Source organism: Lampetra fluviatilis, chromosome 31 (assembly GCF_964198595.1).
Source record: "Lampetra fluviatilis chromosome 31, kcLamFluv1.1, whole genome shotgun sequence".
NCBI classification, from domain to species: Eukaryota; Metazoa; Chordata; class Hyperoartia; order Petromyzontiformes; family Petromyzontidae; genus Lampetra; species Lampetra fluviatilis.
The window spans coordinates 6,193,094-6,213,566 of NC_136305.1; the positions used below are offsets into that span (position 1 = coordinate 6,193,094).

General features: G+C 45.3%; 1 protein-coding gene across 1 annotated transcript; it reads left to right on the top strand.

The window, feature by feature from the left end:
- The first annotated feature begins 12,332 nt into the window (after positions 1-12,332).
- Positions 12,333-18,968, top strand: LOC144943488 (uncharacterized). Its single transcript, XM_078870974.1, has 3 exons — positions 12,333-12,558; positions 15,800-16,121; positions 17,176-18,968. The coding sequence occupies exons 2-3, from the start codon at positions 15,855-15,857 to the stop codon at positions 17,977-17,979; spliced, it is 1,071 nt and encodes a 356-aa protein (XP_078727100.1). The 5' UTR covers positions 12,333-12,558; positions 15,800-15,854; the 3' UTR covers positions 17,980-18,968.
- Positions 18,969-20,473: the final 1,505 nt, after the last annotated feature.

Consider the following 20,473-nt stretch of genomic DNA (forward strand, 5'->3'; position numbering starts at 1 on the left):
CGAGTCCTCCTGTCCCACTCGCGTCGCCAGCGCTAACATTTCCATCTCGCTCGCTCGCTCGCCGACCAGCGCCTATCCCGCAAATCGACGTGGAATGGGAGGGTAGCCAGGCGTGACAAGGAACCCCTCGGGGGGGGGGAGGAGGCGGGAGGGGGGGCGGGGGGGAGACGGGGTTTGGGGGGGGGCACCGACCCCCCGCTTTGCAAACGGTGCACACGTGTAACAAAAAAAAATGCAACGGCCGATCTAGAGGGAATTTTCCCAAAAAAAAAACGAATCACCCCGCAAAACAAAACAAGCGTGCCAAGCCAGGCTATAAATTGAAACCCCCCCCCCCAATCCACTTTGTGAGCGGTTGGCGGCATTAGGTCCCTCTACAACCCCTGTTCCGGTGAGCCGCTCTTCTTTAATTCTGCACAGGCGCTTCCACCACCTGTCATATCGAGCATCGTGAGGACATGCGGTGCTTTGGCCCCTTCTCGTAGCGCAAGGCTAATTCGCGACGGGCGCTACGTTTCACAGGCAGAGTCTGCATATCGGTTTTTTTCTTTTCAGAATAAGGAGAGCAACGTTTTTATTACATTTAGAAATGTTTTGACCGTGACATCCACACACGTGGCCTACTATCTTCGAATAATATCGTGGAATCTTTAAACGTCCGCTACAAAGCAGACGGCGGGTATTCGTGGACAATACACCCGCAGTATTAACCAGGGCGGTCGTGAGAGTCGAACCACAAAGGCTCTGCAACTAGTGTCGATCGCGATACCGCTCAATCATGTCACGTCCCCGACCTCATTGCATCACGTCTACAAATCCCCGTTGCTCATGCACACACGTGGGGCGCCACGGTGGCAAGATGTTTACTATCTCTCCTGGTATGCAAGAGATCGTGGATTCGATCCCAACACTAACGAGTTTGCGTGCCTCTCTCTCCCCGTGTTCGCGTGGATTCTTCTCCGGGTCCCCCGATTTTTCCCTCCACATTTAGAAACGTGTTAGGGTATTTGGATGCTATACATTTCCACATGATAACCCACTTCGTTGAGCTATAATTTGTGATTGCCAGGTCGCTTCCGAAAAAAGCTATATATATGTGAGTGGACCTTACCTGGTAAAATAAAAACGATTTAATTTAATGTGTTGTTGTATTGTATTCTGAACCTCCAAGTTGCTTACCCGAACCTGACGCACACAATCCCCAGCACCCCCAGCGGCAGAGCAAATTACCAGCACTTCAAACATGAACCCAGCGACTGGAACTCGATTCTAGGCCACGGCTAACATCAGCGCAGAGTGATATCTGAATCAGTGCCAGCCACCACTTTCACCAACCCTTCCTGCCTAGCGTGGTGAAGTATGGTCAAACAACCACAACACCGCAAGCAGTGGAATTGATAAAGTGTTGTAAATGATAATTTTGTGAATTCTATATTTTCTACGAGTGTAGTTCTATATCCCGCTTGCATTACTGGCATGTTGACACTGAATAAAATGCATTTTTCATTCTAGTATTATTATAATTTTTATACAGTCATGACACATATCCCATAGAGTGACCTAAAAACGACACTTGAAGACCTTTACATAACATAACTTTGCCTAGGGCGTCTTCTTTTCAGCCTTGCAGATGAGTGAATGGTTCACACAGCAACTGTCGACTGGATAAGCCCTGAGAGATGAGTTTGGTAGAAATTAGAATAAAATTAATTCCATTTATTTATTTGGGGCATAACTTTTTGCCAAGTCTGACCGGGTTGGCGATCTGAAAAATATTTCCACACCCGGCACACCACATCCAGTATAACTTTTGCTATGGCTGTGGTTACGAGTCACGTACCCACCCCAGTCTAATAGCAACGTGGAAAACATTCAGTTTCTAATGCTCAGGTTGTAATTTGCAAGTTTTATGCAAAGTATATGCACATCTTAAATGTAGGCCAATTGAACCAATTACGCTATCAAGTGGAGAGAAAACGAATGAAAATTGTAAAACGTAACACGATGTGGAATTACAGAGCATGTGAAAGCAATAACGTTTTAAGGCGCTGCACAGAATACGGTGCAGGGCACATTTATTTTAAAGAGAGAGAGAGAGAGGCGGCCAGTCACAGGCAGAGGAATAAAGGAAAGGGTTCATATTCCTCGTTTTTTTCGGTACAGCCGCACCTTTACATCAACCGCACCTTAACAACTCTTAGAACCTCCCAGTTCAACCATTCTACACAACAAAGACTCATTCCTGGCAGCGTGCTTCAGCCGCACCGAACCTCACAAAAATAATATTCAGGGCCTACCTTGGCTCCTCCCACCCTCAACCAGTATATATACAAGAACTGTTTTTTTGGAATTTCTCTTACTTGATACAGCTATTGTGCTGTGACGGTTCCACCTGAAGACGGAAGCTTGTGTTGCCTCCGAAACGTCGTGATTTTTTATTTTACTTTTATTAATTTAAATTTTTTACCTACGTGACTTTACCGAAAAAACCGAATAAAATGAATCCTTGCAGTCACGAAAGCTTCAAATCTAGAAAGGAAAGGGTCTTGAGTGTGGGCCATGAGCAGGGGCAGGGGAGTCGACAGCTCGGGTGGCTGGGTGGAAGGGAGTTCCAGACTTTAGGGGGGAAGCAGAGGAAAAGGAGCGACCTCCCAGTGACAGTAAAACTGAACGAGACCGTGAATTCCAAAAGATTATTGAATAAAAAAATCGTGGCCTCGAAGTAGTGGCCATCGAATCATGGGAGGGGGGAATTATTGCTTGCCTCGAAACGAGTGTGAATTGTTGATGCAATCACACTCAGACATAATCACACTCGGATACAATCGAACTGAGATACAATCACACCCGGGTACAATCGCACTCGGACGCAATCGCACTCGGACGCAATCGCACTCGGACGCAATCGCACTCGGGCGCAATCGCACCCGGGCGCAATCGCACCCGGGCGCAATCGCACCCGGGCGCAATCGCACCCGGGCGCAATCGCACTCGGATACAATCGCACTCGGATACAATCGCACTCGGATACAATCGCACTCGAACACAATCGCACTCGAACATAATCACACTCGGATACAATCACACTCGGATACAATCACACTCGGATACAATCACACTCGAACATAATCACACTCGGATACAATCGCACTCGGGTACAATCACACTCGGGTACAATCACACTCGGATACAATCACACTCGGATACAATCACACTCGGGTACTATCACAGCAAACGTACGATGATGATTGATATTTGCCCAAACCTGAAGTAAATAAACATTAACCACAAATGTAAAGCAGTGATATGCAAAGCTGAAGTCCCCTCTTGATCAAACGTGCACGGGTATTTACTAAACTCTCCGTTGTGACATGCAGATATTCAAGCAGCTATTCGCGCGTTGGTTTTTCTTGGATTTCAAAACTGGGATTTAAAATTTACAACGTAACACTTTTTGATTAAGCAAGGGGATAGTTTGTCGTACGACGGCTCCACATAGTGGTGGTACAGGGGGAAGTTATTCGCGTGAGACGAAGCGATGGGAAAGCCATTGCGGTACTGTATTTTTATTTCTATCTAGATTTGAAAGATATTTTACTTACTATTTTTCTTGTACCAGGTAAGGCCTCACTGAGCTATGTAGATATATTTTTTAGAAGCGCCCTGCCCACAAATGATAGCTCAACGAAGTGGCTTATCACGTGGAAATTTATAGCAGCCAAATACTCTAAACGCGTGTTGTTGATTCTAAAAGAGGACCCGGAGAAAAACACAAACTACGAATATACAGCAGGCGTCAGGATTCGGATCGAACCCACAACCTCCTTCATACCAGGCAAGGGAGTTAACATCTCTCCACCGCGGCACCCCTTACTTTAGGCAGACATAATTTGTAGCATTAACATTAATATATGTGTAATGTTTTAAATATGTTCAGTTCATCATGTGATAAAAAAAAAATGGTTGTACATTTTTGTTCTAATTACTTAACTTAATTGTGCAACTTTGTTTAGTTTGTTTTACTTTTGCCATTTTGGTGACCCAGATCAATCTTGCAGATGAGACTCATCCTGGTCTCTTGAGTTCTCTGTGAACATCTCGCCACCGCGGCTGGTGTCACAGACCATTCGCAATGACGAATCAAACACAGGCGTGGAACTCATCCAGACATCACAAGCGCCCCAGGGTAACTGCACGAGATTCAATTTAAATTTAAAAGCTTTCGTGACTGCAGGGATTCATCTTCTTGGTTCTTTCGGTAAAGTCACGTAGAAGGGAAATAATAAAATAATAAAAATAAAACGTAAAAATTATGTTCTTTTTTTATTATTCTTTTATTATTTCCCTTCTACGTGACTTTACCGAAAGAATCAAGAAGAGGAGATTCAATTTACTTGCTGTGTTGTCACTTCTCCGCTCCGCCGCAAGCGGACTCGCCGTGCCAATTTGGGAGAGCAGGCAGTCAAATCGGGCACCTGCAGGGCAATCACCAAATAAGGTTGGCAAAGTTGCCCAACACCAGACGATGCCCGAGCACGTTAAAATAGAATTATGTATAACGATTATTGCGCTAGGGAAAGCTCACTCGTTTTTCCTGCCAAGATTTTACTAGAAGGAGGCGGCGGTGATTGCTATTTACATTCTAATTGATAAGTTTGCGAGTGTTATTTTCAAATTTGGCCAAGTTTAAAATGAAAAACTATTACAAAAAGATTTCGCCAAGTAAGGCTCACTGAACTATATAGTTCTTCTTCAGAAGTGACTTGGTCACAAATTATAGCTCAATGAAGGGGCATTTCACGTGGAAATTTATAACAGCCAAATACTCTCAACGTATGCTTTAATTTACACGCAAGCTACAAATATACAGCAGGCGTCAGGGTCGGGATCGACCTCCTGCATACCAGGCGAGGGAGTTAACATCTCACCACCGCGCCCCCCTTTGACCATGACGCCAGCACACGCTGGCCTCTTCTTGCGAATGAAGCCACAGGATCTTTAACGTCCACTATGAAGCAGACGGCGCGCAGTATTGTCATGGTTATTGGTTGTATGCTTTGTTTCATTGATTGAACAATCTGTTTTGTATATATAGTCATTTTTTTCGGTGTGGGTTTCATATAAGCCATCTTGGGCTTCCAACCTCACCTGCACACCTTTTTACCTTGTGTGTTTTTTTAAAATCTGCACTGTTTGCCTTTCATTTGGCTTTTTTTGCGGGAATAAACAATACAATACACACAACGCAGCGTTAATCAGGGCGGCCGCTGGATTCGAACCAGTGATCCCCTGCAACAAATGGCGAACGTACTTAAGTGAAATCTTGACTTAAAGCTTTCGTGACTGCAGGAATACATATTTTACGGGTCTTTCGGTAAAGCCAAGTAGAAAAAAAATATCACGACGTTTCGATCGCAACACAAGCAGGTGAAGACGATTACTTGTGTTGCGATCGAAACGTGATATTTTTTTTTCTATCTACGTGGCTTTACCGAAAGGACCATAGAATATGTACTTAAGTAAATTTTTCAGAGGATAATTAACTTTAACTTCATAGCGTATAGTGTTGGTGAGTATCCACAGAGACGCGCCATGGATATAGGGAATGTGTCACCCACACGATGTCGTGACTCATCATGACACGTGAGCAAGGTCCCTGCGTCGGAGCTCTGTACCGCTTCAGATGTAGCTGCACTGCCCTCTGCTGTAGCCTCAGTGTGATGACCATCGAACAAGTACGGTTACAAGACGCGGAATTTACGTATCGAATTTATCCATCGCTCAGTGCTGTTTCTCGTGTGTTTTTATATTTTTTAAAATTCACAGATAGCATTTGCACCAGTACAAAATTAAAGTCATCCATGACTGGGTGTTCAAGGTTAGCGATTTGTCATATTATCTGGCTGTATAAGAAAATGAAAAAATACAATTACTTGACTATGCAAGTAATTGTATGGGCCCCTTTGTAACATATGCTACAGGCCCCGCACTAGCTTAATCTGGCACTGCCTAGCCTTTAACATTAACCTCGGGCCCTATGCCTTCACTCTAACTCGCTGCCTTGACCTTGACTCAGGAGGAGGTGAGCGGTAGCTTTGGAGATAGTGAAGCCGAGTGACGTTAACGCGGTTGTGTAACTCTCGCATGTCGCAATCGACCCGCTAGTAATGTATGTGGCTTAGGTTGCTCTTGCCAGAGCAGGTAGGCTGCTGTTGCATGGATTTGAAATCTCAACTAGAACTCAGATTGCCTCCCTCTTTTGCCATGCTAATTTGGTCTAATTAAACTACCTTTTTTACCGGGTAAGGTACCCCACTGAGCTATGTAACTCTTTGTCAGAAGCGACATTGGCCACAGATGATAGCTCAACGAAGTGGCTTATCACGTGGACATTTCTAGCAGCAAAATACTCTAAACCCATGTTGATTACACACGTGGAGGGGAAACTCGGAGAAAATTCCAAGCGACCACAGGGAGAGAGACATGCAAACTCTAAATATACAGCAGACGTCAGGGTCAGGATCGAACCCACGACCTCCTGCATACCAGGCGAGGTAGTTAACATCGCGCTCCAAATTAGGATAAACATACAAACATTTAATTACCGTTTTAGACAAACGGTAATTAAACAAAAAAAAAGCTCACAAACAGAGAGCAGACCCCAGTGTCGGGAAGTGAATGACTAACACACAACAAAAGCGTGCGTGTCATAAAAAACACACGCGCTCACTTACGTGCGCATTACAACCCAGGCGATACACGAAACATTGCGTTTGGTGGTGGCGAGTTGGAGGGTAAATATTTTCCATTCAAATTCCAGTAACAATTGAACAAGCTCAAACAAAACTGGCACATCCCAGCCAAAACAAATACTGGGCACGCATGGTGGGAGGGTGGTTTTCAACCGGCGGCCCGAGTGGGCAACACCAGTGACGGTTATTTGAAGCGGTTCTGGGCCTCCCCTAGGCCGACTCAGCCTCAAATTAATATCTGGTACGGTGTGTGTCACTGGGGAGACAAAGACGGTCGGGCGTGATGCTGGTCACCCCCTTGTGTCCCGTGCCAGCCTTGAAAGGCGTTGCCTAACAGCACTTGTCCCAACAGTCTTTTAAGGCTCGGGGGATCTTTGTCTTTGTAAGAGTGTATGCATGGCCACATAGAGATGCTTTCCATGGCTGTACCAGAGGAGTTTCCATCTGGTAGAGACGTAATGGGAGGCTGATCGATGCCCACGTGCGGTCAAGGGATGGCATCCCTATTGGTCAACCATGTTGCGTGTGCTGATGATCTGGTCATTGCTGCTCACTCCGAGCAGTTGGAGACTCGACTGCTCAACTTCAAACATTGTACTAAGAAATGGGGCCCTACGATACACTGGTCAACAAAAAAAACATTTTTTCTGGCCTGGACTTTTGCAGCTGTTTTAGACTAATTTCAGGGTGCTGATTCCAAATCTGATCTCAGATTTGCTCTATCACATCTCATTTTTATGCTATCGGCATACCCCATTTTCATTGATTTTACCCGAAATTAACTCTGTCACTTATGATTGCAAGTTGTTGCGAGTCAGTGACTGCTTTAGTGTTAAAATATGGTGCTGTATTTTTAGGATAGTGTGTTTATAATATCATTTTATGTAGATATCCACATGTATTTAATATTTTTCTTCTGCAGTTTTTATTGAAAATGCAATATTTGATATCTCAAAAACCTCATGTGATAGACAAAAAACAGATTTGGAATCAGCACCCCAAAATTACCTTAAAACCGTTGGAATACATTATGCCAGAAAAAGTGTGTTGACCAGTGAGCTATCAGCCCGACAAAAACATGCCAAGGCCACCGCATGCCCAGCCACTGCATGTCCAACCAGCTTCTGTTTGGACAGATGAAGGGGGCTAAACGGCCACTGCACGGGTTTGGGAAAAGATGAACTTTAACTTCTTCTTTCGCACCGTACGTAGGCAAACGTGCTAATCGGCGATGTCGTGCGTGTAGTGGTGTAACGTTGTGTGTGTGGGTGAATGAGTGGGTGAGTGAGTGGATGAGTAAGTGGCGCGGGCTCGAGAAGAGGTGGGCTGATGCAGTATAGAAGAAGGATGTGGAGCTCATATAGTACACGCCGATGACTCTCACCAACGGTGTAAAAAGACCGGCCTCTGTGAAGGAGGCTCGTAAAGGGAGCTAATGGGCACAGTCGCCCTCCAAACAACGGAGGGCAAAACAGCAGGCAGCTTCAAGGCAGCAAGTTGCCACATTAGGGTGCACAGTTGGTGCATCTCTGCCAGTCATCTCCGTAAGTCAACCCATGGCACCTGGGTCTTGTCCTCCTGTCAGCCAGCCTTCGAAACTTCACGTGGCCTTGCGGCGCACCTAGGTTGGCACAAGCCCCCTGGTGACGGTATCACCATTCAGTGGAGAATAGTGGTTGTTGAAGGGGGGGGGGGTTACCATAACTTCACTGTGCTGGTCAGGCTGCGTTGGTGAAGGGGTGAAAACAGGACCAGTTGCTGCTACCTTGACACTTCCCCACCATTGATTAAAATAAAATAAAAAGTGTAAGTTTAGTTACATTTTTTAATAAAAAGTGTGAAGTTTAAAGCGCCACCAGCCGTCACTGGTTTTGATCTGTCGACCACAACCGCGATTCACCACCCAATCCCTCCGCACACGAATTCCACTTTTCCTAAAACTCACCGCAAGAGACTGCAGTACACGACGGCGACTGACTCAGATATGTAACACGTCAGATAAGTGGACATCTTTAGACGATTAGATACACGATGTACTGAGCGGTGCATTCGGTCGGAGCGGATGTGACGGTGTTGTGTAATGAACAACGTAATAAACTGTGGATGAAGGCTGACGCTGTCTCTTGTAAAAGTAAACCATGTCCTCCGGGCCAGAACCGGCCCTAGACCTTTGGGGGCCCTAAGCAAAATTTGGTTGGAGGCCCCTTTGATGTATGATTTTTTTCACCCACTAGCTCGCAGTGACTCTAGGGGGGCCCTCTGCTGGCCACGGGGCCCTTTGCAATTGCAAGGGTCGCTTAGTGGCTGGGTCGGCTCTGCTCCGGGCTAAACTGCACGCGGGATGACTTTGCAAAAAAAAAAGCCACCTGACGTCATGTAGCGGTCATGTGACACCCTTTCACGTGAGATAGCATTGCCAAGAGGTAATCCGTAGAACATTCGCGATTGAAATGTAACGCGAATGCACTTGGCAACGTGCTATCAAAACGTCCTCGTATAAAAAAAAAGAATTGTCCTAAATGTATCGGCGTTCTTTGGCGCTCAGTGAAAGTAAAACAAAAGCACAGTGTATGTAATGTTCCATTCATTTGCAAATACAATTTACAATACTATACATAACGATTCACATATCAAGACTGTGTACAGAATCACTGGGCATATTTGTAACATATTACATAGTCGGTATCAGAATCTTTATTTATATTAGAGGAATCCGATGAGCTATAGAGCTCTTTTTCGCAGATGTTCAGTAACCAAAATAACAAGTAGAACATTTTTTCGAATTCGATAAAAAAAGAACCCCCAATTTTTTTCTTGCTGTGGTTTTCCCACCTGATGATGATTGCTTGTGTTGCAATCGAAACGTCGTGATTTGTTTTATGTTATTTCTAACTACGTGACTTTACCGAAAGAACCAAAGAGTATGGATTCCTGCAAGTCACGAAAGCTTCAAATCTACCCTCAATATTTCAAGAGCCGCAATGCACGTGATGAATACGAGACGATGGTGGTCCTCAATAAATAACGTCTCACGAAGCGGTCCTTAAAGAGCTGCACGCGGCTCCAGAGCCGCAGGTTTGCCGACCCCAGGCATAGACATAAGAAAAAAAGGTCTCGAGTCTGGACTTGTACAGGGGCAGGGGATCCACCGCAGGAATTTCTGGTGGGAAAGGCGTTCCAGACTACAGTACTTAAAAATCTACGTTGTCAATGTCATCATGAAATGGTGTTTTGGATTTCAAGGTATCGCCTTTCCACATGCTTCAAACCTGCAATTCCCTAGCCCTCTTGCTCTCAATTGAAAGCGTTTCTTCCGTTCTAGATTTGAAGCTTTCGTGACTGCAAGGATTCATACTCTTAGTTATTTCGGTAAAGTCACGTAGGTAAAAAATGAAATTAAAATTAATAAAAATAAAATGATAAACTCACGACGTTTCGGAGGCAACACAAGTCTCCGTCATCAGGTGGGACCGTCACAGTCAGATTTGCTGCATCAAGTGAGCAAATCTGGCTGTGACAGTCCCACCTGATGACGGAGACTTGTGTTGCCTCCGAAACGTCGTGAGTTTATTATTTTATTTTTTATTAATTTTCATTTCATTTTTTACCTACGTGACTTTACCGATAGAACTAAGAGTACGTTTCTTCCGTGTTGAAATAAACTTGAAAAAGCACGAACCTCCACTGGTGGTCCTGGGTCAGTGGTGAAAATTCTACATTTCCTTCGCAGGGGCCAGTCTATCAATCGCACGATGGCTGGGTTTACAAAGTGACACTCATTTATTGACCCTGAGTGAAATTATTAGCTGAATAAGATTACACCCTGGGATTGAACCCACAACCTTAGCGTTGGTTTTATGAATAGGCTCGAAAAGCACCGTTGACAAAAAGAGATTTACAATCTTAGATTTAAAAAAATTCAAGTTCTGGTTCGATACCCATTTCTTGAAGAGAAACCCCTGAAAATTAAACATTTGTTTAACACGCGTGGCTTGAAACGCATTACACAACATCTGCCCTTGTGGTGAACTCCACCCCAACCAATCAGAACACCGGGACCTTTGCCCTACATTCCACTCTTCTAACCTACATTCTAGAAAGTTCCAGTCTCAGCTCAGCCAAGGGAGGGGAGTTATAAAATCGGTACCACTTTGTGTATCGTCGTCATTGAGCTGAGCACGTCGATTCACGGCCAGGGCTAATGTCAATGGTGAATGTTTTCAGAACCCATCCTGGGAATCTTCACCAACTCCATTCCCCGTGTCGTGCGGTCAAACAACCCCCACGACCGACGGACACAGCGTGGAGGCGTTCATCTAGCAGTGGAAAGACAAAGGCTGTGATTGTATGAAGGAATCGCTGGTCATGTCATACGAATGTGGGATTTCTATGACTGGCCAACGAAGGTGAGCACATTGTGTATTCAGCAATGGTTGTATTATGGAATAACTGGCCCTGCCATATGAATGTGGAATTTCCACGAATGGCCAATTAAGTGGAGCACTCTGTGGGGTCAGAAATGGTTGTGTTGTGTAATAACTGGCCCTGCCATAGGAATGTGGAATTTCCACGAATGGCCAATTAAGTGGCGCACTCTGTGGGGTCAGAAATGGTTGTGTTGTGTAATAACTGACCCTGCCATAGGAATGTGGAATTTCCACGAATGGCCAACGGATATGAGAATTGCTTCAGACTTTCTCGAGCAGGTTATGTTACAGCCTATGACTTTTTTGACATTGGACTCAACGTTAACAAAGCAATGGCCCTACCCTGGATAACGCCCCCCCCAATCCCCCCCCCAATCCTGACCACGTGCCCCGGTCACGCGCGCGGTTGCATCGCGATGAGATCATCCTCCTCAATAGATTCCGATTCCAATCAAATTGTGTGTCCGGAATCGTTGAATCGATTCCGGAACAAGTTAAATAAGAAAACCAGAAATTGTTGCGGAACACCTTTGTTGTTTGTTCCGGGTTCACCCCTCAGCTGCCTCGCTATAATATTAAGATCATAAAAGCAGAGTTTAGTGTACACAGCGCGTTCGACCCGTTGTAAATACTTCGATTACAACCGCAACAACGAGAGGCCTGGCTGAATCGAAATCGAGACGGCCCCGCGCAATGGCGGCGCCAGATTGCGTCAAGGCTGCCACGTGGCCTTTAAAGCGCGTGATGGACCCGGGACACGCCACGCGCATGCGCACGGGGGTCACGTGACGTCGTGGAAGTAAATTGTGGAGGGGGGGGGGCTTTGCGGGGTGGAGGGGAGGGGCGAGGGTGGTTGGTTGGTCGGGGGAGGGGCGCATGGGGGGTGGGGCGTGTGGGGGGGGCGTTTGGGCAGACGGGAGGGGCACGTGGGGGTTGAGAGCATTGGTAGTTGGGCGTGAGGGGAGCGTGGGGGGGGGGTAGTTGGGAGGGGCACGTGGGAGGGGCGAGGCTCGCGTGGGGGAGGGGTTGGACGGGAGAGGAGGGAGGGGTGGGCGTGGTTTAGCGGGAGGGGAGGGGCTGCGTGGGGGAATTTCCCCGTGGCGCGTGACGAGGTGACGTCACCGCCCACCGTCTTCTATATAAAGGAGGGGCACGGACGGTCACGGTTGCGCAGTCGGAGTGACCCTCCCCGTGTGTGTGTGGGTACCTTAGGGCTGCTGCTGCTGCTGCTGCCGCCACTGTTGTTTCCCAGCTACTGCTAACATCCCACGTCTTCGGACAACACAGCCCTCGCTCGCTGTACCATGTACTGCTATACAGCCCGTCGCAGATGTTTTATTCGCGATCGCCAGGACACGAGAGAGTACTCGATTCGAGCGGTGAGTTAACGCGCCACATGCCCCGCTGTGTGTAAACTGTTGATGTGTAAACTGTTGATGTGTAAGTGCACTGTTGTTGTTATGTGGTTCGGGGCCCATGTGTTGTGGCGTTGTGTGATGGCTGTTATCGATGGTGGTTGTGTGCATTTCAGTTCTAATTCGCTGCTGTCAAGGCCAGTTTGCTTAATGTCTTGAAATTATTGTGAGTGATTAATTTTAACAACGCGTGAACTGTATGCATTGATGCATACTGTTGGTTATGGCCATGTTTTGGTGTTATGATTGCTGTCGTTCCGTCCCATAGTTGATGTGTGTACACAGATGATGGTTTGATGGGAGGCAGTTGTATTTTAAAGGGGTAATGGGGCAGGGTTTCTTCATTTGGGCTTAAATGGAAGTGGGGTTCTGTATGTAGGTCAAGTTGCATAACCCTCTCCAAGCGCGTTTCGTGTTTTGCAGCACATTCTAAATGTGTCTCCTTTGGCATATTGGCAGTCTGATTGTCTTTCCATTCGGATGCAATCTTTTTTGTTATTTTGGTAAGGATTTTAGTAGTACTGTGGTTATGGATGTAATTATTTTAATTGGTGTACATACATTGGTAGAATTTCAGCTATTGAAATGAATGGATATTTAACTGGTAAACAGACCGTTTATGTAATCCTCGCAATAACTAGTTGAAAGATTATATAATTTTTTCATTAACTATAAAATGTACTGATTTCGTGGAAGCCTGTCATGTATTATCTATATCAGATATGGTCGATATACTTATCTTGATTTGAAGCTTTCGTGACTGCAGGAAAGTAACGTAGATATAAAATTAACTAATAGATCACGACTTATCGATAGCAACACAAGCAATCGTCCTCAGGTGAACAAATACAGCGGTCGGACTGCAGAGGCAGGAAGAAATGTAGCGAGAGAGCTAATGTTTTATATTATTTGTATGTGCAAAGTTATCTGTGCATCAAATGTATTGCACGGGATATATTTCATTATTTATTCTCCAAATACTTTCCCTTAATCAAAATATTGTAATATTCTCCAAATACTTTTCGCTTAATCTAAATGTGCATTTATACTGCAGGAGGAATCCGATGAGCTATCAAGCTCTTTCTCCCCCCCCCCCCCCACTGATGTCCAGTTATTGGCACGGTGTCAGAACATCACAGCAACAAGCTAAACACAACAAGAAGTTCAAAATAAATCCCGGCGTGTACAGGAGATGAATTCATCCACTGCAGGAACCATGAGAGATGGAAGATGGCTTTAGGGAGGCCTTCATCCAGCAGTGGGTAGACCACTGCTCGTGATGACGATGATGATGATTAGGAATGGGGTAGTGTAGAAATTGTACGTGGAGGAATAGGATAAGTGTGTGTGTGTGTACCTGTCAATCCATACGATTTACCCGTATTCTTGTACAGGTCAATTTGAGTTCTCAAGTCCATGTGGAATACAGCCCTTTCAATGCGGGAAAAACACTTTTTTAGTCGTCTTTGTGTGTGTTTCTCCCTTGTGATGGAACTTTGTAGGATGGACGTTGAGATTTATATAAGGGGCACGGGGGTGACCAATAAGGTCTGAATTGGTCTGTAATAAGCTAGGGCACTGGTAAGGGGTTGACAGGTATGGGCAATAATTAGCGAATATTTGAACCTGTGGCCTGTCCCCTTAAACCAGGGTTGGGGAACCTTTTTTTCTGCCAAGGACCATTTTGGATATTTATAACATCATTCGTGGGCCACACAAAATTATCAACTTAAAAATTAGTCTGTTATATTTGGTCAAACATTTAATTAACTCGCCCCTAATGTGAATGCTTGAACTGCTTCTCTTTGGCGAGGCGTGTGATGTTAGCTCGTATTGATGATATTGCTGCTCACAACTGCTTTTCCAGGTTTGCTCCTAGATTTATTGAATTTCGAGTCCCTCCTGCGGTTGCCTTGGCAGGGCCACACCAAATGATTTCGCGGGCCTCATACGGCCCGCGGGCCGGACGTTCCCCACCCCTGCCATAGGCACAGGATGCCGGTTCAAACACTGAGATGGGGTCGAGCCAAGATAATTACATCAGGAAGTAGCGGAGAGTGTGTATGGTGGGTAGGGTGTTGCCGCTTTTACGGTGAAATATTTGTCACGAGCGCCCAGTGACTTACGAAATCTATGAATATTTCGTTACCCGCTGGCTGTTGTGGGATATTTAAAGAAGATGTCCCTCGTCCTCCATAGGGGGAGGGGGGCTGATGGCGAGCCACAGGCTTTCCCTGGCTCTTAGTGTTGTGTGGGGTAATTTCGCAGAGTCACGCTGCCGTCACTTGGCAATGGGGAAGTCGGGAGAGTCAGAAGGCGCGGCCAAAACAGCTGACACTGGCGACTCGTGTTGTACAAGCCACGCGACTTGCTACAAGTTGAAAAAGCCTCGGGAGGATCCATTAAATGTGGTGTTGCAAAACGTGAACACGCATTTAGACCCACATCGAATGCAATGCACAGCGTGTAAAAACACACGAGTTGATTTCCTTAAGAATTGTTGATCCATTGTGTTGGTAAAGTCATGTAAATAGATAACAAAAAGATGTAAATTATATTAAAATAATAATATTAAAATAATAATAATAAAAATAATCAATTGAAAATAATATAAGCAAAAAACCCATGACGTTTCGATCTCTTGGCCTCGTTTTCAAAACGCTTGACAATCCCTTGATAGGGTTTTTATTGTATCATCTCCTCACAGATGGCTACATGGTGAACTTAATTAATAATTCACTCAAACCGTTAATGTAAAACCAGATTTAAAACCGTTTATTAGACCCTCAAGCATTGTAACCCACTGCAATCTGATGTTATATTACTGGTCAGGGTGGTTAGCGCTCTGCTAATTTCCCCTGCAACCTGAGCTCGATTCCCGGCCACGATTGTGACGTCAATGGCCACGTGCATCAGGTGCAGGGGAATAACGTTTAGTTTGTCCTTGACCCGCACCTCCGATGAGCACGGTTGGCTACGTACGGTGCGAAAGAAGTTCTGCAAACATACTTTGCCGGAGTGCTTAAAATGTTTAAATGGAAAATAAATTAAAAGGAAAGTGCCAGCGCATTGGTGATCATCTGTAATCTTTGCTCGGGGAACCAATATGGCCTTTCTGTATTTGGGTATTTAAAAACTGTATGCTGTAATATCCCACTGAATTTGTGTGCGTGTTTTGTCGTCCCCGCCCCCCCCCCCCCACCAGAAGAGACCGTGGCGCATCAATCAAACGCATTGTCATTCCCGAACTACCAAGCGCAATGCAGGCTGAGTTGGGCTACGACGCGACACGCAGCCTTTTCGGCGCAAACATGCCCACCCACGAGTGGTTCCAGAGCACTGGCACGTGCGGGAGCTTGTGGGACGAGCACTGGGCTGACCCGCTGGGGCCCCAGGGACCCGCACACGATCCCAGTGACAAACCTGGGGAGGTCTCGGCCGCCCCAGTTTGGCACTCGAATCAACGGCGTGCGAGTGGGCGAGTCGCATCACTCTACGGCGACTCTGACCGCAACTGCAACATGAAGGTGAGTCGAGTAGTAGGTAGGGCCCTGCATTTAACACATTCCTGCGGAGGGAGCTGGTAGGAACGTTGGGTTGCTTGGTCAATGGCCAGGGTCAACGGCGGCGTGGTGTATTCCGCAAATATGCCCGACCTGTAGGCGAGCACAAGCCGGCGTGAGTAGGTTAAACGTTGAGTATTATAAGGGAACCACGGGGTGACCAGCCCCTCCCCACCCTCCTCTCTCCACCCAGCCCCACCTCTCCTATTTTTGGATGCAGGACGGACGGACACAATAATCCCCTGTGGGCTGGTGGAACCAGGAGGTTCCTACCAGTATTATTGGTCTAGTGACTGACGGTACTGCCAGACCGTTTCATCTCGTCCATACTACGTTCAATAACCATACGGCAGGTCAAAATACTTATTTCTGCCTATTTCCTTGCACAAAATTGCTCAATTGGGAGAAACGTGTTGCCGATACAACTTTAATAGCGTTGTTTGTTGCCCGCCGCTTGGATCTTTGGACCTGTGCTTGGCAACTGATGCTATATATAAAGAACTTATGACCGTTCACCTCTGGTTTGGAATGTTAGTTTTTTGTAAAGCAAAATAAATATCCCATGGAGGTGTCAAATCACGCACTTCTGTGAAGGGTACAGGGTATGTAAACCACAAGACTGAGGAATAAGTTGGTCTGTGTCCACTTCACGTTTAGACTGGCATGGTATTCTGACAGTATATTGGCCGTCACTACAAGGAACACCCTATTTTCTTACGCCATCTGTTAAAAAGATCTTTATGGCTCTACTGATTCCTCGAGTATTAATATTCTGATTCTGAAGTGCAGTTACATTTGCCAGTAATGGGTCTGTTCAGCTGGATGACTGGCCACTGCTAATTTTAAATGTGTTTTTAACATTGGCAAAGTGTAATGCAAAGTATTGTGCATTATTCATTTCAATAACAGGCTTGTTAATATATCTCGATTCACGTACAAATCGCTGTGTATTATAACATTGCAGTCGCTGGCTATTAAAGTACACAGATTAACAAAATGCTTGTTAATTTTTTTTTAGATGGAGGATGGCGATCTGAACAGTAACCGCATCACCGATGACATCTTGGACATTTGTGACGCGTACAACAGTGGGCCTCGTCCGTCTGCAAGTGACCCCATGAACTTTAGATCAGAAAGTTCAGTGCAGGTGGGGACACATTTTTCCGAAGACGGAAGTGCCATGAGGCTTGAGAGTGGCATTGATATGTTGCCTTTAACCAACGAGGTGTCTTCATTTTGGGATGCTCTGTATGAGTTTGAAACCGATCTCACTGGTGGTGGTGGATCCAACCATGCGTTGAGTGATTTTGTCTTTGAGGACATATCTTCCCAGGGTGCGGGCATCATCGATGCACAACCTACGAGGCCAATAAATTTGGAGAGCCATGGAGGAATGTTAAATGGTGACGAGCAAGCGACAGAAGGTGTGGAATTGGCAGAAGATGTTGGGGATGCCGATGGTAACAATCCACCAGCGGCGGCGAGTGGCGATGGTGAAACCGCGTTTGTGGGAAACGCCGATTTTTTGTCACGCGATGCGATCGTCCCCAACGCCAGTCCATCCCGCCTGGAGCGGGATGAGGTGGTGAAAGCTGGCACGAGTGAGGAAAGTTCTACAGGAGGTCGAGAAGAAAGAGGAGGAGGAGGAAAGCGGGTGGTGCGTAGCAGGAAGCGACAGAAGGATACGGGAAAGGAAAAGGAGGGACTCTTGACCACACTCGCGGCAAGGAATAAATATCTTAAAGCCGAAGCCGAGCGTCTTGCTGAGGAAGTGGCTGCAGCCAAACGTCGACTCATCGCGTCCATTGTTGGCTCCCCTTGAAAGATTTCGTGGGTGGAAAAAGAAGCAAGTGTAATTATCAGACTGGTCATGATTTCACAAATCACATTGGTTTAGTAAAGTTTTAGGGCCGTTAATGGGCATATCAAGAATCCTAAATGCCACGTGAATAATTACTCGAACAAGATGTGGAGGATCTTCTTGGTTCTTTCGGTAAAGTCACTTCCCTTCTACGTGACTTTACCGAAAGAACCAAGAAGATGAATCCCCGCAGTCACGAAAGCTTTAAATCAAAATTTAAGATGTGGAGGAGTTTAAAAAAACTTTTGTGACCTACAAGAAAGTTGGCGCACGCATTGGGAAATTGGCTCTCAAATTGGAGTTTTACAAGATGATGGACATCATCAATAACAGCCTCAGTCTGCACTCTCCACTGTTCTCCGCTGAAAATACCGAAAATTTACGTCCGTTTTTAAGTGGACTTGACCATAGCATGCTTATGTTTTTAGAACATCGGTTAAGTGTATACTTTTTAACCTACTAATAGCTTATAAAATGAATTATAATTATCACCGTTTACAAGCAAGACCTTTGTAACCCAGATATGTTGAGTGGTAGGTCTTGTTGGTGATTGCTAATGTTAGTTTTAAAATGTATGCTCCGTGTTGTTGTCGGAGGTAGGCGCAAGCCAATGTTCATGTTGAAATCCTGCATTTGAATGTCACAACTTAAAAAAAAACTACGGTTCCTTTCACTACATTTGACCAAGTCTCACTTGTCGAAGATGGTGAATCTCAACCTATCCCAAAAATATTTAGATACATATTTACGGTTTATGTTAAAAAATATACACGAATCTGTTATACTGTATTAGTTGTATACTGTAGTTATATTAGCCTCTCTTGCATGTTAAATGGCTAAACAATTATATCATTGGCGTTAAGGTTATGGTAATCATCGGTGTTTGATATGTGGTGTCTTTATTCATGGTGAACATGTATCCTTAATTACACCCAATTAAACAAACTTGGAAGTAAGAAATGAACGTGATGTTTCTTTTTTTAGTGTCAAAAACACAAACAAGGTCCTTTGTCAGTCCTGCCGAATGAAGGCCTCCACACCGCATCGGTCAAGGGGCGTAGCGACTACTTTATTCGCTTCCCTCGTGTAGCCATCCAAACAAAGACTGTGGCACCGCATCACGTGCTTTCAGATCCACTTCCGCGGCCGTCTGGAACGCTCTTCCCATATAGCCACTGGAGCTATATGCACTTTTAAATCTAGATTGAAAACTTCTTTAGAAATGCTTTTTATGTTTAGTTTGTTGGTCTTCCCCCCACACCTCCAATTTAGCACGGTTGGCTACGTATGGTGAAAAATAAGTTCTGCATACGTACGTGTGGGTTGGTGAAGGAGACGGGGGGGGCATGACTGGTGCTGATGCCACTCGCCACTGCTCTTAAATCTGGCTGTGGAATGCGGGAATTTAACTCCAGTTGCCAGATTCCTAGCGCGGTGCACCACCATCTGCTGTGATACAACTCCCGCTTGGCACAGTTCTGAAATAATTTAACAGCGGTGTTGACCTTGTAGAGTTTGGAGGCCCCATTTGACCTTGCTCATAGCCTAAAAAATATCCGTTGGCAATAAAAAGAACGTGCCATTTTTTTTCGAATTCGATTTTTTTTTGTGAATACAAGATGGTGGTCCTTGAGCCGCAGGTTGCCAACCCCTGGGATAAAATCGAAACTCATGAGCACGCACAGAAACGAAGACGCAAAACATAACATTAGGTACATTACGTCTAAATGATTGTAACTGAAAATTAAATTCGAATTATCTTATTTCAGGGCTGGAATACCAAAAAATTGCACAACTGTAGTCCAGTTTATTTTTAACTGGAAAAAAATGTATGTTGAAAGGTTTTTATGGTTTAAAGGTTGGTGGGGTTCACGCATTGGGCAGAGTTGGCATAGCATTGCTTAAAATGCTTGTGCTCAACAAACCTATTATTTCCATCGGTGAACCAGATAATGTGTGGTTTTGGTAAGACTGAAATGCGGTGTGTGACACTAAAGCCAATACGTGTAGTGGCAAATTCTTTTCCAGTATTGTCAAACGAAAATCTGTAATAATGTGGAAGATTAGATATAAATATAGGGTAATCTTTGACTGATTTGGTAGCCTCCAAAGTTTTTGCTATACAATTTTACAGCTCCGCACTTTGGAATCGGATGGGCCACGCGGGCCGTGTTAAAAGACATCTGTGTGACAATAGCTTCATAGCTCATAGGATTCCTCCAGTCGAAATACATGATTTCTGAAAGAGTTGTCGTCTCAAAAATGCCACTTGCAAAGCAGACTGCACCGCGTGTGCTCAACCACAAGAGAGCGCTGCGCAGCTCGTTCTCGAGACACATTTCAACCTCAGAATCTTGAGTATTTATACTGGAGGAAATCCGATGAGCTATGAAGCTCATTTTCACAGATGTCCAGTAGGGGCACGGGATAAGAACGTTACAACAACAAACAATGC

What these genes read in the sequence shown, in the direction of transcription:
- LOC144943488 (XM_078870974.1), top strand. Translation starts at nt 15,855, where the DNA reads ATGCAGGCTGAGTTGGGCTACGACGCGACACGCAGCCTTTTCGGCGCA. An exon ending in ACCGCAACTGCAACATGAAG is followed by an intron (nt 16,122 to 17,175) that starts GTGAGTCGAGTA and finishes ATTTTTTTTTAG; the next exon opens with ATGGAGGATGGCGATCTGAA.